This window comes from Marmota monax, unplaced genomic scaffold, assembly GCF_021218885.2.
Source record: "Marmota monax isolate L192 unplaced genomic scaffold, Marmota_monax_Labrador192_F-V1.1 WCK01_AAM20220418_F8-fsc00077, whole genome shotgun sequence".
NCBI classification, from domain to species: domain Eukaryota; kingdom Metazoa; phylum Chordata; class Mammalia; order Rodentia; family Sciuridae; genus Marmota; species Marmota monax.
The window spans coordinates 3,005,981-3,024,833 of record NW_026694610.1 but is presented as its reverse complement, the minus strand read 5'-3'; the positions used below and the strand labels follow the sequence as shown (position 1 = coordinate 3,024,833).

Here is an 18,853-nt window from a genome sequence, read left to right as displayed (position 1 = left end):
CAAGACCTGCTTCCTCCATTCACACCTACCTGCCTACAGCTCCACCCATGATCCACCCGAAGTATCAATCCATCAAATGGATTAATCAGTCAAGGCAAGGAAAAGAAAAACGAGAACTGGATTAATCCACTAACTAGATTACAGCTTTTATATCCTAATCATTTCACCTCCAAACCTTCCTGCAGGGGAATTTCAGGGTACACCTCATATCCAAACGGTCATGTACGCAAATCCTAAGACTGACTCTTCTTTTTTCTATTTCTTTCCTACCTATTCATAAAACCACCCCCAAGCCAGCCCTCATGTATACTTCATCCTAATATTAGTCAACTGATTATTGACAGATAACACAGTAATTTGAAATTTTAAAATATCTTATCACACTAAAATTTTAAATTTCATTTCAAGCAGCAGGTTGTATGAATACTCTCAACATTAGATTCTATCTTCTTTTTCAATCTTTGCCCACTTATTGGGTAAAAATGTGGATATCTTCTTATAATTTATATTTCTATTTTTATAGTTGAAGCTTACCATATTTTCATAGGTTTAGTGGTCATTTATTTTCTTTCTCCTGAAGTCATTTTGTGACTTTTGCCCACTTTTCTATTGGAGTATCCTTTTTTTCTTATTGATTCCTATGACTTCTTTATATATTAAGGATGTAAGCTACCTGTTGATCATGTTACAAGTATATACTCTGTTTGATGTTTACCTTGTATTATTTGTAGTGAGTTTTAACATGTAGAATGTTTTGAATATTTTTGTAGATAAATATAAAAATTTTTCATTATAGATTCTTAGTTTTAATTTAAAAATATTTTTTCATCCCAAGTTTATATTCAAATGTATCATGTTTTTAAAATTTCTACAGTTGTATGTTTTCGTTTTAAATATTTAAGTTATTCTCTTGTTTTAATAAGGTTCTCATTTTATCTCCTCCCCCCCCAAAAAAAGCTAATCAAATTGTACAAGCCAGTAATATGTCGACATTGAGTCCATATGGTATATATGTGGAAAAGGGGGGAAATAACATACAATCTATATTTCTACTTGGAAGGTTCAGTAAATACTAGACAAATAAGTTTCACCAAAGATATTATACTCTTTTTAGCTATGGATCCTCAGCAAGAGCATACAGTAGAAAAACTTCTGAAATTAAAAAAAATAATAATGCCTTTGTGCACATGCACTATGGTGCATTCTCTCTCTCTCTCTCTCTCTCTCTCTCTCTCTCTCTCTCTGTCTGTATACATATATATGTATATATGTATAATGAGTATATATAATACACATGTGTATATGTATATATATACTCATCACATATGATGGATGTATTCCTTTTGGGTTTTTTTCTTTGACTTATTATTAGATGTGAAAGAATAGAATCAATGTAACTTCAAAAGGAAGCTAGAAGATAAACCTGAGAAAAGGAGAATAGAGTTGATGAGGATAAAAGCACAACTTGACAAATAAAGAACATCAAACTTACAATATCAGCCAGGCAGAGAAGTTTCCGAAAAGAAATCATCAAAGAAAAAAATACAAACACATTTTCCATTCAATAGAAATCATGATATTATTTATGGATACTAGGAGATAACATACATTATATACTTTGTACTTGTAAAGTTCAATAAGTTTGGGACAAATCAGTCTTATTAAAGCTATTATAATTCTTTAGCAGTGGGCCCTCAGCAGGAGAACATATAGTAGGGCAACTTAAGAAGTTTTAAAAGAAAGAATGAAAACATGGCTGTGCTTCGTATGCTATATTTAGAATTAGGTTTAGAATGGATTTTATGTTTTTCATTTTTTTAAAAGTGTTACAGGTAATTCTGATCAAAACAACTGCTCTTCTTTTTAATTTTTTTTAAGTTGTAGATGGACACAATACCTTTATTTTATTTATTTTTATATGGTACTGAGGATCGAACCCAGTGACTCACATGTGCTAGAAGTGCTCTACCACTGAGTCACAACCCCAGCCTCTCAACTGTTGTTCTTTTACATTTCCATACCTCGATGATCTTGCAAAATCTAATGAAAGCTAAAAACTCCTGTGGCTGTTGCATCCTTATCCATTTTCTTCGTCATAGTTTTGATAGTGATGCAGCAGTAGTAATAGCTAAACACTGAGCACAGGCTGGCACATCTTATTTCATTCCCAAGACAACAATCTGAGACAGGAACTAGGAATGATCACAGTTGACAGGTGAAGAGCTGTGGCAGAGGTCAGCATAGTAACTGGCAGCTCTGGGGTCTGTGGCCCAGCAGCCTGGCTCCCCTTTAAGCTACTTCTCCAAGCAGCATTATTGGACACTGGAAGAAGTATGCTAAAGCGAATCTTCAGGATCTCCTGGAACTATTTATAGCATAATAACCATTTTTGCCAAAGTAAATTTTTTGTCTTGAATTTAACTTTTATTCAAATACCAGTCCTATGTGCCTTACTTTATTTTTTTATTTGCATTTGCCTCATAAAAATTTTCCAGTTTGAACTTTCTGTGTCATTTTGTTTTATGTGAATCTCAAGTAAATGCCATATAAATTGGGTTCAAGTTTTTGACCCAAGAGAAAATATTTACAACATTTGTAAAAGTGGACATTTTCACTGATGTTGTCTTCCTAACCTTCTCAACGAAGTCATGAATATTTCTTAAATCCTGCCTATCTTAGATTATTCAGGAATATTTAGTAATTCCTCAATTTCTTTGAAATAAATTGTGAAAGCCAGCAATGCCTTTAGCTAAGGCCATAATAAACATTGGGTGTTTAAATCCTTTGATCCTTGGTGATATGCCTTGTTCTTGGATTATTTCATCTCAACCTTATGAACATGGTGAGCAGAGTAGTTCTGCCATTGTACCACCCACATTCTTCTCCCAGGAAAACTGAGCCACAGAGGTGATATAACTTGCACAGGTCCCACAGTGAGTCAGCAGCAGAAAAAGAACTCAGAACAAGGTTTTCAGAATCCTGCTTTTATATCTTATCCTTTGCTGAATACTCTCTTATCTTTTAAAAAATGTATAAATATTTGATAACCAGAAGTCAATATTTATTGAATGTCCCACAGAGCATTTGTGGAAACAGCATCTAGATATCGGGATCAGCTCTAAAAAATGGTATATTATCCTGACAAAATAACTTGTGATGTTTTCATTTTATGTACCGCCTACGCACAGAAATGCACCAAAATGTTAAGAGTTCAAGTACAAAGTGTTTAATAAACAGAGCCTCACACCAGCAAAATTCACTGTAGACACTAGAGTTACATGGCTGGGGTTCAAATCCTGACTCCACCAAGACAAAATCATAGGCAAGTGACTTACCTCCCTGTGAGAGCATTTAACACAGTCCCCGACACACAATAAATGTTTAGTGAATCATATTATTGAAAAAACTGTCAAATTTGAGGACTGTATATATTTAACTATTGGGATATTTTATTAAACAAACATTTTATTGCTATGAATAAGATTGTAATAGTAACCTTCATTAATTGAGGAATTATGGTGAACACTGTGCTAAGCACTTTATTTACATGAACTAATTTACTGTAAATAACATATCCAAAGAATGTCCTTATCTCCCTTTTTACGGATAAAGCAATTGAAGCATAGTACAGTGGTGATGGTACTCAAGGCCAAAGTTTCATCTCCTGGCTCCGCCGTTTACTCATTGTGAGACCCAAGGAACATAGCCTTTCTGTGACTCACCTCACCTGCAAAATGAATATAAAAATAGTACCATCTAAAGCTGTTGTGAGATGTTACATGTAGAGTGATTTGTGCTGAAACACACTGACACACATAGGAAGAGCTCAGTACCTGTGACCATTGTTATTTTACAATTTATATACAAATAAATTTGGTCTTTTAAAATTCCCACATTATAAATATATGTAAATATTATGTGTTACTATATTTATCAATTTTATTAATGATCAAATCTGGTATGGGGCAGAACTAGTATCTTAAAAGTATCTTACTATTAGTTCTTTAATACCAAACTTATTTTTGGACCATCCCATTAAGTTCAGATGACAGCTTTTGGTGACTAACAGATTCTACCTGTGATATCAATCAACAAGTCTATGCCCTTATTTACATGAAGCTGTGTACACCATTGCTCAAAAAAAAAATACATGAAAATATTTTAAACCAAGCAAATTTTTTTTGAGGAAGGACTAAAATTCATGAAGCATCCATGGATAACATGACTGAAGTGGATATGTAACAGATGGGGGCACATGAGCAGGGTGGTAGCACACACCTATAATCCAGAAACTCAGGAGGCCTAGACAGGAGGATCTCAAGCTCAAGCCCAGCGTGAGAAACATAGCCAGTTCTATCTTAAAATAAAAAAAGGTTGGGAATGTGTCGGTGGTAAAGCACCCCTGTGTGCAATCCATAGTACAAAAAAAAATTAAAAATATGTAAAATAAAAATGGCATATGATTTACAAATAGAAGCAAAGTAATTACTGGTTCAAGGAATGAATATAATACATGAGTACACTAGGTCTAAATTTTCTTTAGGGACATTTTTAGGAGAAGCATGATATTCTAGGTTGTTAACACTGAGGCAAATAGAACTTTAATTCTCAAGCATAACCTGGCTCTGGTCTTTTCCGATCAGGATCTGCGAGACCGCCTGTGGGACATTTGTGATGCCAGGAAGGAGGAGGCAGAGCAGGAGCGACTTGATATCATTAATGAGAACTGGTTGCAGGACTGTCTTGGAGTAATGATGAACCACTTTTTTTCACTGATGCAGGTGAGAGCAGCTGGTCACAATGACACAGACCTCCCCGCAACAGCCACATCCCGCATGCCCAACTCATTTGTGAATATTAGGGGTCCGTTCAAATATCGTTTTGCTCTTAGAACTTTGCCTGGTATGCATTCCAGTTTGCCAAGAAAATTAGCCAAACTAAATTAATTTGGCCTCAGCCAAGCAAGCATACAGACTGGAAGCATCCCCACCAGCTTCTCACCAGCTTTACTTGCAGATGCCTAGATATGTAGAGGACAGCAACTGAGTTGTTTACCTTGGTCTTTCAAAGCAGACACCCAGAGTGGCTAGGAAGGCAATCCTGCCACAATGCACAAAGCAGCAGACATTAGAATTTCTGAAAATAAAAGATTTTCTAGTACTGGATTGGAAAAACAGACCATTCATCAGAAAGACCTGCTTAACTTATATTAACAGCCTATTAAATAAAAATTTTATGAGACAAGATAAAAACACAGACACCAATTTTATTCTTTTTTTCTTTTTTGGTACTGGAGATTGAACTCAGGGGCACTTGACCACTGAGCCACATCTCCAGGCCTACTTTTTGAATTTTTTTTATTTACAGAGTGTGTCACTGAGTTGCTTAGCACTTCGCTTTTGCTGAGGCTGGCTTTGAACTTGCTATCCTCCTGTCTCAGCCTCCCATGACCCTGGGACTACAACATGCTTGCGTTACCATGCCCAGCTACAATTTTATTCTTATACTCCTGCCAGCAATAGGGGAAAGAGCAAAGACGAGTCTTTGGCACCCAGCTCCTCCAAGGCAAACTACTAGAGAGCTTTTGAGAGCTGGCATGGGGTGGAGGTTGGAGCCTTATGAGCCATCTGTATTTGATAATTGCCTTACCCAAAGGGGAAAAAAAAAACAAAAAAACACTCTCCCACCTTCATTCTGGGAAGTAGTTTTACAGCTTGGAGCAAAGCACCTGTAGAGGTTGGTGTCCTACCCTCATCAGGAGCCCAGAGGCACTATCTTCCCTGATGACTAATCACATTTCAAAGAGATGCTTCTTGGTCTTGAGAAGGACATTTCTGGGTTCTAAGTCTGATAAGAGGTTTTTAAAAGATTTGTATCTCAAAGAGTCAAAGAAAGGATCTACAAGAATGAGTTTTCTAAAGTACTCTAAAAAGAGGGAGGGCAAGAGCCTAGAGTCAAGAAGAAGCCTGTCTAAACCTCAGTCAGGCTGAAAGGACTATTAAGGCTAATGTCCACATGAGTATTTCTCCTAAAAGAAAAATACTGAAGATGGAGGATGGAAAAGTTAATCTTGAATTAATTAACTCACAAGAGGAAATGCTGCAAGAAATGAGGATATTTATCTGGCAATCTCTAAAGCTTGTTGCATAGTAGGTGTGCAACGAATGCTTGTTTGACAAATGACCAATGAACGCTAGGAGTTCCTGCTTTCAAACCGGCAAACCATGTTGCAGGGGCAGGCTGGACCACAGGAGGCCTGAAGAACCAGCAGAAACCCGAGGGACAGGAGCAGCTTTGTTGATTACAATAGTCTCCCCTCCCCTTTATGATTTCACTTTCACAGTTTTAATTAGCTTCCATCAACTGTGGTCTAAAAAACTCGCTACTGCTTTGTTTTCCTTTGCTTTTGAGACAGGGTCTCACTAGTTGCTCAGGTTGGCTCCAACACCTGGATCAAGCAGTCCTCTAACCTCAGCTTCCCAAGTAGCTGGGACTACTGGCATGTGCCACTGTGCTAGGTGGTCCAAAAGTATTAAATGGAAAATGCTAGAAGTAAATAATTTACAAATTTTAAATCATCTACCATTCTGAGTATCATGATAGAGTCTCCGTTTGTCCCACTCTAGACCATCGCATTCTGTTCCATTTTACCTGGGATATGTCATCCCCTTAGTCTAGCACATCCGAACTACATATGCTGTCCACCCATTATTCACTGGTAGCCATGCAGGTTATCAGATCAACTATTCTGTTTTTTCAGTTCTTGTATTCAGGTAACTCTGTGTCATAGCCTAATGTTATGTTGTAATACCTGCACCTCACCTCCTATTGTCACACAAGCATTGTTCTACCTCACATCATCACACACACACCAAAAAAAAGTGAGTATAGTGTAATAAATATTTTGAGGGATTATGGAATCCCTCACATGTTTTATTACTGTATATTATTATAACCTTTCTATTGCATTATTAGTTGTTATTGTTCTCTAGCTATGTATAATTTAATTAAACCTTATCATTCACATGCATGCAAAGGAAAAACATGGTATATATAGTGTCTGGTGCTATCCATGGTTTCAGGTTTCCACTGAGGGCCTTGGAATGTATCCCCCATTGGATAAGAGGAAACTACTATATTAGCACTGAGATCCAGTTAGGAGACTTAAGGAAGTCAAGAAAACAGGACAGGAAAGACCTATGCAGGAATATGGGGACTCTGGATTGGGAAGTGAAGATGAAATGCAAAAGAGTTCACCTAAACCTGAGGACAGAGATGAGTGATAATCGGGATGACAGTGAGATCCCAGGAGCATGAGTTGTGCACAAAGATCAAAGTGAGATGCTTGACCAGCCTGAACAAGTAGCATCCCCAGAGCCTCAATTTGAGCAAGCAGTGGTCAAATCTTGAGAACAGGTCTGTCTAAAGCTTATGGCATAAACAGCTACAATGCAATAATGAAGGCAGAAAATGGAAAATTTTTGTAAATCATTGTGAGCCGTACACGTCTCTTCAGGAAATGAAATGAGTTTGATATTACAGCAATATCTCAATTTAAGGCTCTCATCCTGACAAACCAAACTAATATTCAATACCAACTAGAAGAAAAGAAGATAAGGAGAAAAGCAGTAAATGTTAAACATTTATTAAGTTCTTACTGTGTACCTGCCAGGTACTATTCTAAGAACTTTCAAGTACAACCCATTAAACCTTCACAACAACCCTATGCTGTAAATTCTATAATCATCCTCATTTGACAGATGAGGAAACTGAGGCTGGCACAAGAGAAACAATTTACCCAATGTTCCCAGTTGGTAAGTGGAAGAGCAGGGATTTGGACTGGGTGCAACTGCAGAGCCAGTGCTCCTGTCTGGCCACTGCTGTGTCACCAACATTGTTCAGATAACCAAAGAGTCACCAGATAGAAAAGAGAGAGACTTATTCTGCACTGATGGATAGGATCCCATAAAAGCCAAGAACAGACAAGGCAGGAAAAAAGCAAGTTTATTTCAGTATATGAACAAAGAGCCTAATGATTAAAACTGTTCATTAAATAACAGACTTCAGAGCCTTCGTTCAGAAAGCACAAAAGCTAAAACTTGCACATTTGTGGAGGACCAAGGAAAAGAACCCTTGAGAATGTTCTCAAGAGCCTGTGGTACTGGTTAACAAACTGCTAGATAAGTGCTTTCCAAGTAGGCTCCACGGACTACTAGTCCTCCAAGATGTTTTGCAAAAAGAGGACTCCATGGTCAGATGACTTTATAAAGTGCTTCACAACTCTAGCCCTCCCTCCCCCTGGGAGATTAACAAGCATATTAACATATTTAGACATCAAGATGCTCTGTAGTAAAGAAATCCTTTTCATGTGTTAACCCAGCATTTCTGAAACTATTTGACCTTGCAAAGTTTGTATTCCTTTCATCTCCAACAAGGTGCTCCTTAACAGCCTGTAAGGATATGTTTTTTCAGAATAAATTTTAGAAAATCTATTCTAGATAATTTCAAAGATTCCCTTCAATTCTAAGAGTCTGCAAAAATTAAGGAAAAACATGGAAGCGTTATTTACTCATAAAAGTGAGAAGAATCTTCATTAATTCTTCTTATATGGGAATCCTAAGCATACTATGGCATCTTATTCAGGTTTTCCTATATACTGATTTCAAATTATGTCTCTTCAAATAAATTAAGCTTTTATTTAAAACTAATCACCATAATAAAGTAAGCCTAAGGCACAGATTATCAGCACAGTCCCAGATACCACTTGTATAAGTTAGACTGTATAAGCTTACTAGACCTTATCATTACTAAAGAGCTCAGCTCTCTAAGGAAGAAATAATTTCCTTATTAATTAATTTACCAAATAATATAATGTTTTTTACTAACTAATAATTTTATAACCTCTCTACATATCTCTTCCATTTGTAAAAGTTATTTTTCAACATCTAAATTGTACAGCTTGGGTTTCTATTTGCATCCTATTCATTGTAAATGTGGTATTGTGCAAGTTCTTGTGAGTATATGTATAAAACTTATTTTTATCAAACTTAAGTAAGACATATGCAAACACATATTGTCAAACTATGAAATTAATCCATATAGGAATATTTTAAGACTCAAGTTGGTTTCTTTGCAAAGAAAAATATTTCATTTTCCTGATCTTTTCAAAATACTAGCTTGAAAACCTGCTTAAATATAAGGAGACAATTTAAAAACATGTTCTACAATTTAAATAATATGTTAATTTTAATTTTAAATAATTTTAAAACATGTTCTGTGACTCAAAATGATATAAGATAGATTCAAATTAACCAAACAAATTTCTTCCCAATTCAGTAAATTAGCTAGGAAAGTTTAATAAAGCAAAGAATGGTTTTTTAGGAGGAATTCAGCTTATCAAAAAACAAACTGATCAAACTCATTGTCTTTTGTTGTAGTATACAATACAAAAACAGACATTTCTTTGTTCTCAACTATGATTATAGCAGTGCAATTCTCTCTTTCTGGATGTTTTATGAAATAAATGGTAATATAATTATTTAACAAATGAAGGGAATCTCATTATAAATGTCCTTGAGTTAGGTTCAGCTAAAGATTTTGAACACTGTGTCAGTTTTGTTCTTTTTAAAAATGTTGCTTTCTGTAAATAACTAGATGTCATGGAGGACATCTATATGAGAGGCTCAATATTTAGGCTCTAGATACTAGTTTGAGCAGCCCCACCAACTAAAGCAAAGTCTAAGTTCATGTGAACACTACAAAAGAGAAGCACAGATTTACCACACAGTCTAATACCAGCGGGAGAATGAGCTGAAAATCTTGAAGTCTACCCTTGTATATTGGTGCTGAAGGGGGTTCCCTGCATATGCATTTCAGCACATATCACAAAGGGAAATGCCCTGTGCTGATAGGGAGTCACCACATCACGTGAATGACTGATGCTCATCTCACCACCAACTCCTCTCAGAAGCTCCATTTCCCTTGAGCTACTTACTGGCAACCCCAGCTAAGGAGTATAACTGTGAGCACTGGAGGAATTATCTGGAAAGTTGGAGTGAAACTGGAAAGATAGCTATTCATTATCACTTTGTGTTACTGTTTATTGTGTTTCCACAATAATTATTTTGTCTTAAAGGATTAGACTCTAGTCTTGTTTCTTGGTTTTGTATATATATTGGTATATCTCAAATCAACAAACATGTTGGCTATGATAAAGAACACATTTTAATGATTGTGAAGTTATTGGTTGATTGGTTAGGACACAGGGAGAATTCCTAATATCAAAATAATGAATAATATGCACTACTTCAAACATCAAGCATATTGCAACCTCTATCACAATATCAAGAGGCATAGAAATGTCACCTTGTTGGATGAAATCATGCTCAGTAAGTACAGAAAGCATGTTACTAGTTACCTTAATTACTATGCAAATGTTAGATATATACATATTCTCCAATATTCTTCCTTAATTTCCATAAATTAATTTCAACCTAAATGTTTCTAAAATAGTTCTTATAAGATCTTATACAGGAAATATGTACAGATCTGTCTTTCTTGGGTATTGATACTCACATTTGCTATTAAAGGCAGAAGTGAACCGGTTTCAAGATACAAAGAGACTCCTTCAGGATTATTACAGGGCAATGGATTGCAAAATCCCATTAGAGGACAATAAGAAATTTACTCGAATCCCATTGGTTCAACTGGATAGTAAAGAACTTTCAGAAAACCAAATTAGGTAAGATAGATCTTCATGATATACTGTAACTGTTTTGAACATAAAACTTTGTGATTGAGTTACCATTAGTAATTAATTGCCACAACTAAAAATATTGCACTCTTTATCCTTCAAATCCAAAATGCTCTAATTCTCACTTCAGGCTATTAACATGCATTATTTATCCTGTTAATAGTGAATATTTACCTCTTTCACTGCATAATTATAGTGTAGTTACTATGGAGTGTCTCCACAGACATTGCAGGGGGTATTAGGAACATCTGAATTCTGAAACACTTTTGGCCCCCAAGGGTCTCTGGTAAAAGATTATAAATCTCTACTACTTTCATGAAAGGAGTCTAGCAGTGTGTGTGTGTGTGTGTGTGTGTGTGTAATTATGTAAGTGGAAATGAAATAGGTTGTGAGTTTTCTTTCACCCATGAGGGAAGTTGAAAAGCATTAAAGACTCAGTCATATGTGATTATAACCTCATTAGATGGAACAACCTATTCACTGTCTAACATTAGATTCCTCCATTAGAAAAGGAACTTGGTGGAGGATGGAAGAAAATTATATTTTCAGTCAAAAAAATCCTGTGAAATATGAAGTTTATAAATAATTATTTTTATACATCTAATAGGTAGGGACAGGGGAAGAGCAAGATCCCAAACTATGAACCAGTAGAAAAATGCCATCAAGAAATGGGGGTGGGAATAGTGGTAATTCCTCTGGGGTGGCTTCCAACCACAAAACACTAAGAGAACATTTAAACTTACTTTTGTAAGATTTAAAATAGTTAAAATTAGAAATCAAAGTCCTTAAGAAGTAAATGAGTTAACTAAAAATAAATTGATAAGATATAAGGAAAAGATAAAATAGTAAAATAAAAAAGGTTAAAATGACCAGTAAGTAGGGCCAAGAGAAAAAGGTGAAGAAAAAAAATAAGTATACATAAAGAGAGGAAAAAAGAAGTGAGATTTAAACATCCTATGCAGACACTGAATGAACTTAGGCAAGTCACTTGACTTTCTGAAACTCAGTTCCTCTTGGCAAAATACAAACATAATACCATTGCTATTATTGCTTATCCCTATCAGCTAATCAATATCTGCTAGTCTTTTTATGAATAGTCTTACTGTACTAATATTATTATTATTCAAATCTCCAAGGAGATGAGATATAGATTTTATATTTTAAATATTGTATGCTTGTTAAACATAAGCTTGCTGTGTAAATGAAAGCAATAGGAATTGCACAAACAGAATGGAGGTTAATGAAGATATTTTGAAGTAGGACAAATTTGGTTTGAGTCCTTGGTGGGTCAGTTACTAACCACATGTAAATAGATTATTTACTTGTCTGATCAAATTACTCGGACTCTTTCTAAGTACCAGGTTTCTAATCTGTAAAACAAGGCTTTTGTAAAGATTACAGAAAATAAAATCTACAAAGCATTTGGTACCGTATTTGGGACTCAGAGGACTTGTGATTTAGTTTCAATAACTCTCAATAAGTGGTGATTACTATTGTCATTGCATAATATACAGTGACCTCTTCTTGCTCATATGCACATTTTAATTATTACATGCTCTTGCTTTGTTTGTTTTGCCCCACACCTTGTTCCTAAAAGGATTTGAGGTGGCCTAAACATTTGAAGTAGGACTACGTAGTGACCGAAGATCCACCGATCTCTCAAAGCTTCTTTCATCTATTGCCATCATATCTCTGTCACGTCCATGTGCATACAAGAATACACAAGAGGGAAATTGTGTACCCCCTTCTTGATACAAGAGAAACATTCGGCAAGCTGCTGAAGGAAAACTTTGAAATTAAAAACAATAAAAAAAATTCAAAGGCAGTGTGAACCATCAGAGCCATAAAAAGAGTTCAACTTTCACAGTGTAAAGTGGCAGTGCATTCTGTTCTTAGCATAAAATAGCAAGTCATAGGGAAGCTGTTAATATTGGCTAGGAGAATAAAACTGCCAAAAGAACAGCCAGTTCTAATTTTCTGCAGAACAACTTTGCACCAATCTGATCCTAAAATCGGTGCTGTGGCTATCTGCTAGAACTATCAGTCAATCAGTATGTGAACCAACTATCAATTAACCACAGTCTCTGTAACATATGTAGAGACACAAACAGTGTTAAGCATTTTTACGGGGCTTTTCTATTTTATTCCTCCCAACAACCCTATAATAATAATAATAATCATCATCATCATCATAGTACAGTAAGACTATTCTAAAAAATACTAGCAGATATTGATTAACTGATAGGGATAAGCAATAATAGCAATGGCATTACGTTTGTGTTTTGCCAAGAGGAACCGAGTTTCAGAAAGTCAAGTGACTTGCCTTAGTTCATATCTGCTGATAGTGGCAGAGCTACATAGACCAGAATTTTTCCAGTAAATGAATTCAAGACCCCCATTTTTTTCTAAACCATATACCACCTCTGTTGTCCCATACAGGAAGGTCATAGGAAATACATGCTGCACTGCACTAAATATCTAGAGATGACCACATACTTTACCTTAACTTATTGGATACATGAATCTCTGTTGAACTGATGTGACTGATTCAGCATTATTTCATTATTAAGATATAATTTCATTTGTGGATAGATGAATAGTAGATCGTCAATGGATTGCCTCCATAAACATGGTAGACTATCAGAATCATGATGCCAAGTATAATATCTTTGTCTGATGTGTCAAAATAAGATTAAGCTAATTGTTTGCTAGAGTTGACCAGCATCTTTCTAAATCATTGTTCTGTTCTCCAGAAACTTGTCTACAAATCAAATACTGTTACTAGTATTGACCCTGATTCTCAAAGTTTCAACCGAGACATTCTTGGAGCCATTCTGTCCTCATTCTGTTCCCAAAACGCCTTTTACACGTTTTGTTCAGCAAAGAAGGATCACAATCACATCAAAAAAAGACCATTCTACCTGGTGGATCTCTCTCTGCTGCAATTAACCTTTGAGATCCTGGGATACTTCAGGGATAGCATATTCCCAGGGACACCTCTGAAATTTCCACATTGGGGCAACAATGTGGTAAAGAGAAAGGGAACTTAATTCTGTGCTTCCACAGCACTTGAAAAAACAGAGAGAAAAACTCGTCATCCATGCTCAAGAGCTGGGAGGGCTGCTGGAGCTTCAGCCTGCCCCTGCCACCACCTAAACCTTGCTGCCCCCATGTGACAGACCACTCAGACCTCACCTTCCTCATCCTCCTACTTAAATGATCATAATGCCAAATGAGCCAGTCATCTTAAAGAACCTGTGCACAGTTCCCTTTGATTTACCTTTTTCATGACTGATTTATCCCTCAAGAGAAGTGTATGCCCTGGACAAATTTCAGAATCACTATGCTTTAATCCTTCTCTTTCATAATTACTGAGAACTGAACCTGGTAATGATGTTTATGTTGTCATTTACTTTGAGTATGCTCCTATGAACAAGGCTTTCCAGACCAGAAAATTTAAATATGGTGATTTATCATCTTTTCCCCATTAAAAGAATTCTTTCCAGTAAGCTTTAAAAAATGGAGATTAGAGCAAGACAACAAAATTTACAACACAACATGAATGAAAATAGAATTCTGCTAACAAAGTCTTCATATTTCTTTTGTTGTTGTTGAGCGTACAGATTTTATTTATGCAAAATCTTTACATTTCCTGTGTGTTTGCTTTCCAAAGAATCCCTCTCATTCCTCGAATATCCATTTCCCCGGAAACGGTTGTGCCCAAACCAAAAATAAAAGCAATACTGAAGGAGCAGATGGATGACTCACTCGAAAATGTGGAGTCAAACTTGGAGACGGATGAGAAATTGGTGATGGACACCTGGCAGCAGGCTTCTGTAGCAATATCTCACATGGTAAGCAGTGCACACTAGAACATTTCCTTCCAGAAATATCCATTCACTACAAGCCACAATTGGGAATGTGCTACAAGTCGAAGGATGTTACATGATGTTCTCAAGCATCATATAAATTTATGCCTTGCAGGAGTTTTGTTTCTTTGATTTTCTGAAAGAAATAGGAAGTGAAACAAGTCGGTCAATAGATATTTGAGATCATGAAAGAAGCGAAAAATGTGAGATTATTTTCTGTGGTGGGCCGAGGTTCCAAGTTCAGGGGCCTGAAGGGCTAGTCAGAGAAAGTTAATGAGGCCAGCCTGTCAAGTATAAGATAATGGACTGGGGCCACTAGGAATCACACCCTTGTCTACAGGGCCATGTGCTACCCTGCTCTGACCCATTTTGCCATTTAAGAATGAGACCTCAGCATGGCCAGATTTTCCATTTTTCCAAGAAAAGCCAGAAAGTCTGATTTTTATGTGAAACTGATTTTAGCAGTAAGAAATGAGATCAAATTCTCAAAAATACTTGATGGAACCAAGTAAAACACACAGTCATCCCATAGGCTTCCAGTATTCAATCTCTCTGCAAGGCACTTGTCCTAAGCCACCTGGGGTAAGTATTATTGTCCTATTTACAGTGGAGGGCTAAGGTTCAGAAAGGTTGAGAAACCTGCCCAAGATCTCCCAGCAGGTAAGTATCAAAATGAAATTTGAACCTAAATCTATATGACATCAAGGTTCATATCCTTCCAACCCAAAGCAGAAGGGAAAGAAAAAGCGGAGATAAGTTTACCCCAAGCAGAGGCATCCCACCATGCAGAAGGCACACACAGGGTTCAACTCTGAGGACTCCTGTTCCCTAATCTGCCCAGTCCTGGGTCCACCCGCATGACATCTATTTTCCTTCTGTGTCAAGCCTTCCTAAACTTTCCCTGAAATGCCTCATTCAAACAGAAAACAGTGTCAGCTTTCCCAAATGTTTTGTGAAAGATGTGGAAGGGGAGCGTGCATCATCAATCTCACAGCGAACAATTTAAATGTCTGATTGCATGTGTCCTGAGGTCCTCCTTGTCCCCTGCCCTCAGGCTTCTTCTGACCTTCTCACACAGCAGCCTCGGGGTCTTTCTTTCTGCTTTTCTTTCTCCTCTTCTCTTCACTCCTTTATCTCTCTCTCAAAACTGGTTGCCAACTCCTTTCATTGGCTTGCTTCTTTATAAAAACTTTTCAGTGTGAACTCTGACACACAGGGACATGCATGGAGTATAGTAGTTAGCCTCAGGGACTTACCTGGAGTAAAGAGACACGGAACCAATACACGGGGGGAGACAGAACAAGATCTGTACCTGCCAGGTGATTTACGAGCTGCTTCCTGACCCTTACCCCCCTCTATCTCCACCAACAGGAGCCACCATCTTGCCTTTTTAGACATCATTTCCTTGATTTAATTAAGAGTTTTATTACCTAAGTCTATATCTCTAAACAACTTAGTATATCTTAGCCAACCTTGAGTTTTAAATAAATGGATTCTTATCTTTTGTCTTTTCTTTTGTGAAACATTATTGGTGAGATTTATCCCATGTTTGTTCAGTATAGCTATAATTGTTCATTTTGTTGCTGCATAGTATTCCATTCTATGAATACATCACTGTTTATTTAACCAGGATGCATTTGATACATTTTGAATTTCCAATTTGATGCCATTATGGGCATGGCTTTTGTATATATCATATGGTATCTATGTGCAATCCTAACTGTTCCGTGTACATCTAATAATAGTATGTGTCATCTTTTACATCAGCAGGCATATCACTTCAGCTTTCAAAGGAAGATACATAGATATATGTTTACACACACTATCATTTAATACACCTGTATATTTCCTTGCTAATATGTAAAATTTTTATAATTTATATTACTTACAATTTATTATATATTTTTATTTCAAAATGTATATACATACTAAATAGTATATATATTATTTAAAACTTCTTTATCCTCATAAAATTTGTTTTCTCCTTTGAATTATGCAGAGAGTTATGATAAAGACACTCATTATGAGAGTGAACTTAATCTTTTCTATCTGTAGTTTTGTCAATTTTTGACTTATATATATTTGAAAAGATGAAACCAGATATATACAAATTTTAAATTGCCGAATCTTTCTGGTAGATTGTGTTTTCTTACTACAACATCATCTTTACCTGTAATACATTTTGTAAATTGCAATTTGAGATGTTGTTTGCATATCTGATCCTTTCCTATGCTTTTGTTTTTAACCTTTCCATGTCTTCTTGCTTGCTTTTCTCCCTTCTACAGGTTTGAAAGCAATACACTCTATTACTACCCTCTTGGTGGTTTCACTAGGGCATAGCAATATGGTAGATTTATATCCCAAATATATCTACAAAACAGAGGAAACTGATGGTCATTTTTTTTTCTTTTTATTGGTTCTTTTAGTTATATATAACATTAGGATTCATTTTGACACAATTGTAAAAGCATGTAATATTATTTGTTCTAATTCAGTCCCCAGTACTTCCCCCTTTTCCTCCCCTCCTCCCTCCCCTTGCTCCCTTCTTTCTATTCTACTGATGTTTTTCTGCTATTTGCTTATAGTTTTTTTTTAGTTAGTGTCTTGTGAACATACATGATGGTGAGATTCACTGAGAAATAGACTTTTTTATAATAAAAAAAGCATATGATGCTTATAAGGTTATATTGACCCAAAAGGAGAGAAAGACATGGTGTGATTTTTTCCAGGAGGCACCATAGAACCCCAAACCCTTGCCCTAGGGACCCAGACTCAGCCCTCCTTATCCTGGTAATTACCAACCCATTTGCCCTCCCACAAGCTGACTGGATGGTGCTTGCTATATTTCAACACCATGGCTAGTGCCATTTTTCCTTCCTAAAATAGGCCCCTCCTCCTTCTATTTGCTTAACTCTTGTATTTCTTTTTAATCATCAGTATGACTTTCTACCTTGATTTCTGTCCACTTTGTTGCCTGTCTCCTGAAGCCACAGTCTTGTATGATCTTAAGCTCTTCCTATCCTTGAACAGTTATTGTCTTTGCTACTCATTTGGCTCCAAGTAGCCAGGCTATTGTTTGTGATTTTTATGAGTTGTTTTCCTGAATGCTTAACTAAATTCTAAAACCATGCCATAACCTAGAATAATGCCCACATCTAACCTTATACTGGACCCTCCATACTGACTTGAGATGCTGTGGCTGCTGTATTCACAGAGTAATGTAAATACTAATGATGGTGAGATGACAATGTTCACCACAAAGACCCCATAAGCAACAAGCTCCAGAGTGGAAAACCAGATATAGGAACTCTAGAAAACAATGTGAATTACTCTTATTGTTAATTGAGCTCATGAACATAATCTAAAAGTCTTGTGGATCCCATTAAAATTACTGAATAAATGATATTTTAAAATATATATTTTGATAAAGAAAGGATCATATAGCAGCAAGAGCGCTGGCTACTATCCCTTGACTAGCCTGCATGATTTTAGGAAAGTCTCTGAACTTCTCTAAGTCTTCAATTCCTTTGAAATATAAAATATATTCTCAACTGGTTGAAAAGATCCAGTGAAATAATGTACATAAATATGTTTTAAAATTTATAAATATAATTTCTTATTGTATTAGAAATGTTATTTAAAATTGTTCCATTTTTCTTTTGAACCTTTCAACACCTCATAGGAAGCATAGGATAAAAAGAACCGTTTAGCAGTTAATAATACTAATGATTATATATGGATCCAGTTTTTACATGTTTCAATAGACTTTATGACTTCGATGTCACATGGTCAAAGACAGACAAAAAACAAAAGGAGTTCATGGTTTTAGCAAGCACCCAGAACACTGGGTGCTTAAACTTCTCCTTGGTTGAAAACAACCATTTAAGGGAACTCTGAGTTCCAAATAAGACAGGTATGATTCAGCAAATTGATTCAAGGAAAACAGCACCAGCTGAGATTAGTGCAATTGAAATGAGAGCACCTCAATGCAGATTTTTCCACCCAATAGTTTTACCCAGAGCTATCCATTTAGTATGCAATGTTAATTTTTGGCAAAACTTTTTTCTAATTAGTAGGTATGCAGTGATTTCAAAGAAGTCATATTTAACACCCACAATGTCAAGGCATTATGTTTCAAGTTCTCTCCAGCCTTACAAGTTAGATTGCTGCTGAGAATATTGTAAATTATGTTAATTTTTGAAAGAGACCTAGAGGTCTTTGAGGAAAGTGG

At 36.0% G+C, this 18,853-nt stretch overlaps 1 protein-coding gene across 7 annotated transcripts in view; it reads left to right on the top strand.

The window, feature by feature from the left end:
• The window catches only part of Spef2 (sperm flagellar 2), a 188,934-nt gene that overhangs the window by 128,949 nt on the left and 41,132 nt on the right, over positions 1–18,853 (top strand). For all 7 annotated transcript variants that reach the window (XM_058572081.1, XM_058572080.1, XM_046422327.2 and 4 more), the window contains 3 exons: positions 4,644–4,781; positions 10,590–10,741; positions 14,427–14,607. In XM_058572081.1, the coding sequence (XP_058428064.1) occupies positions 4,644–4,781; positions 10,590–10,741; positions 14,427–14,607 (471 nt within the window). The remainder of the gene's footprint in view (positions 1–4,643; positions 4,782–10,589; positions 10,742–14,426; positions 14,608–18,853) is intronic.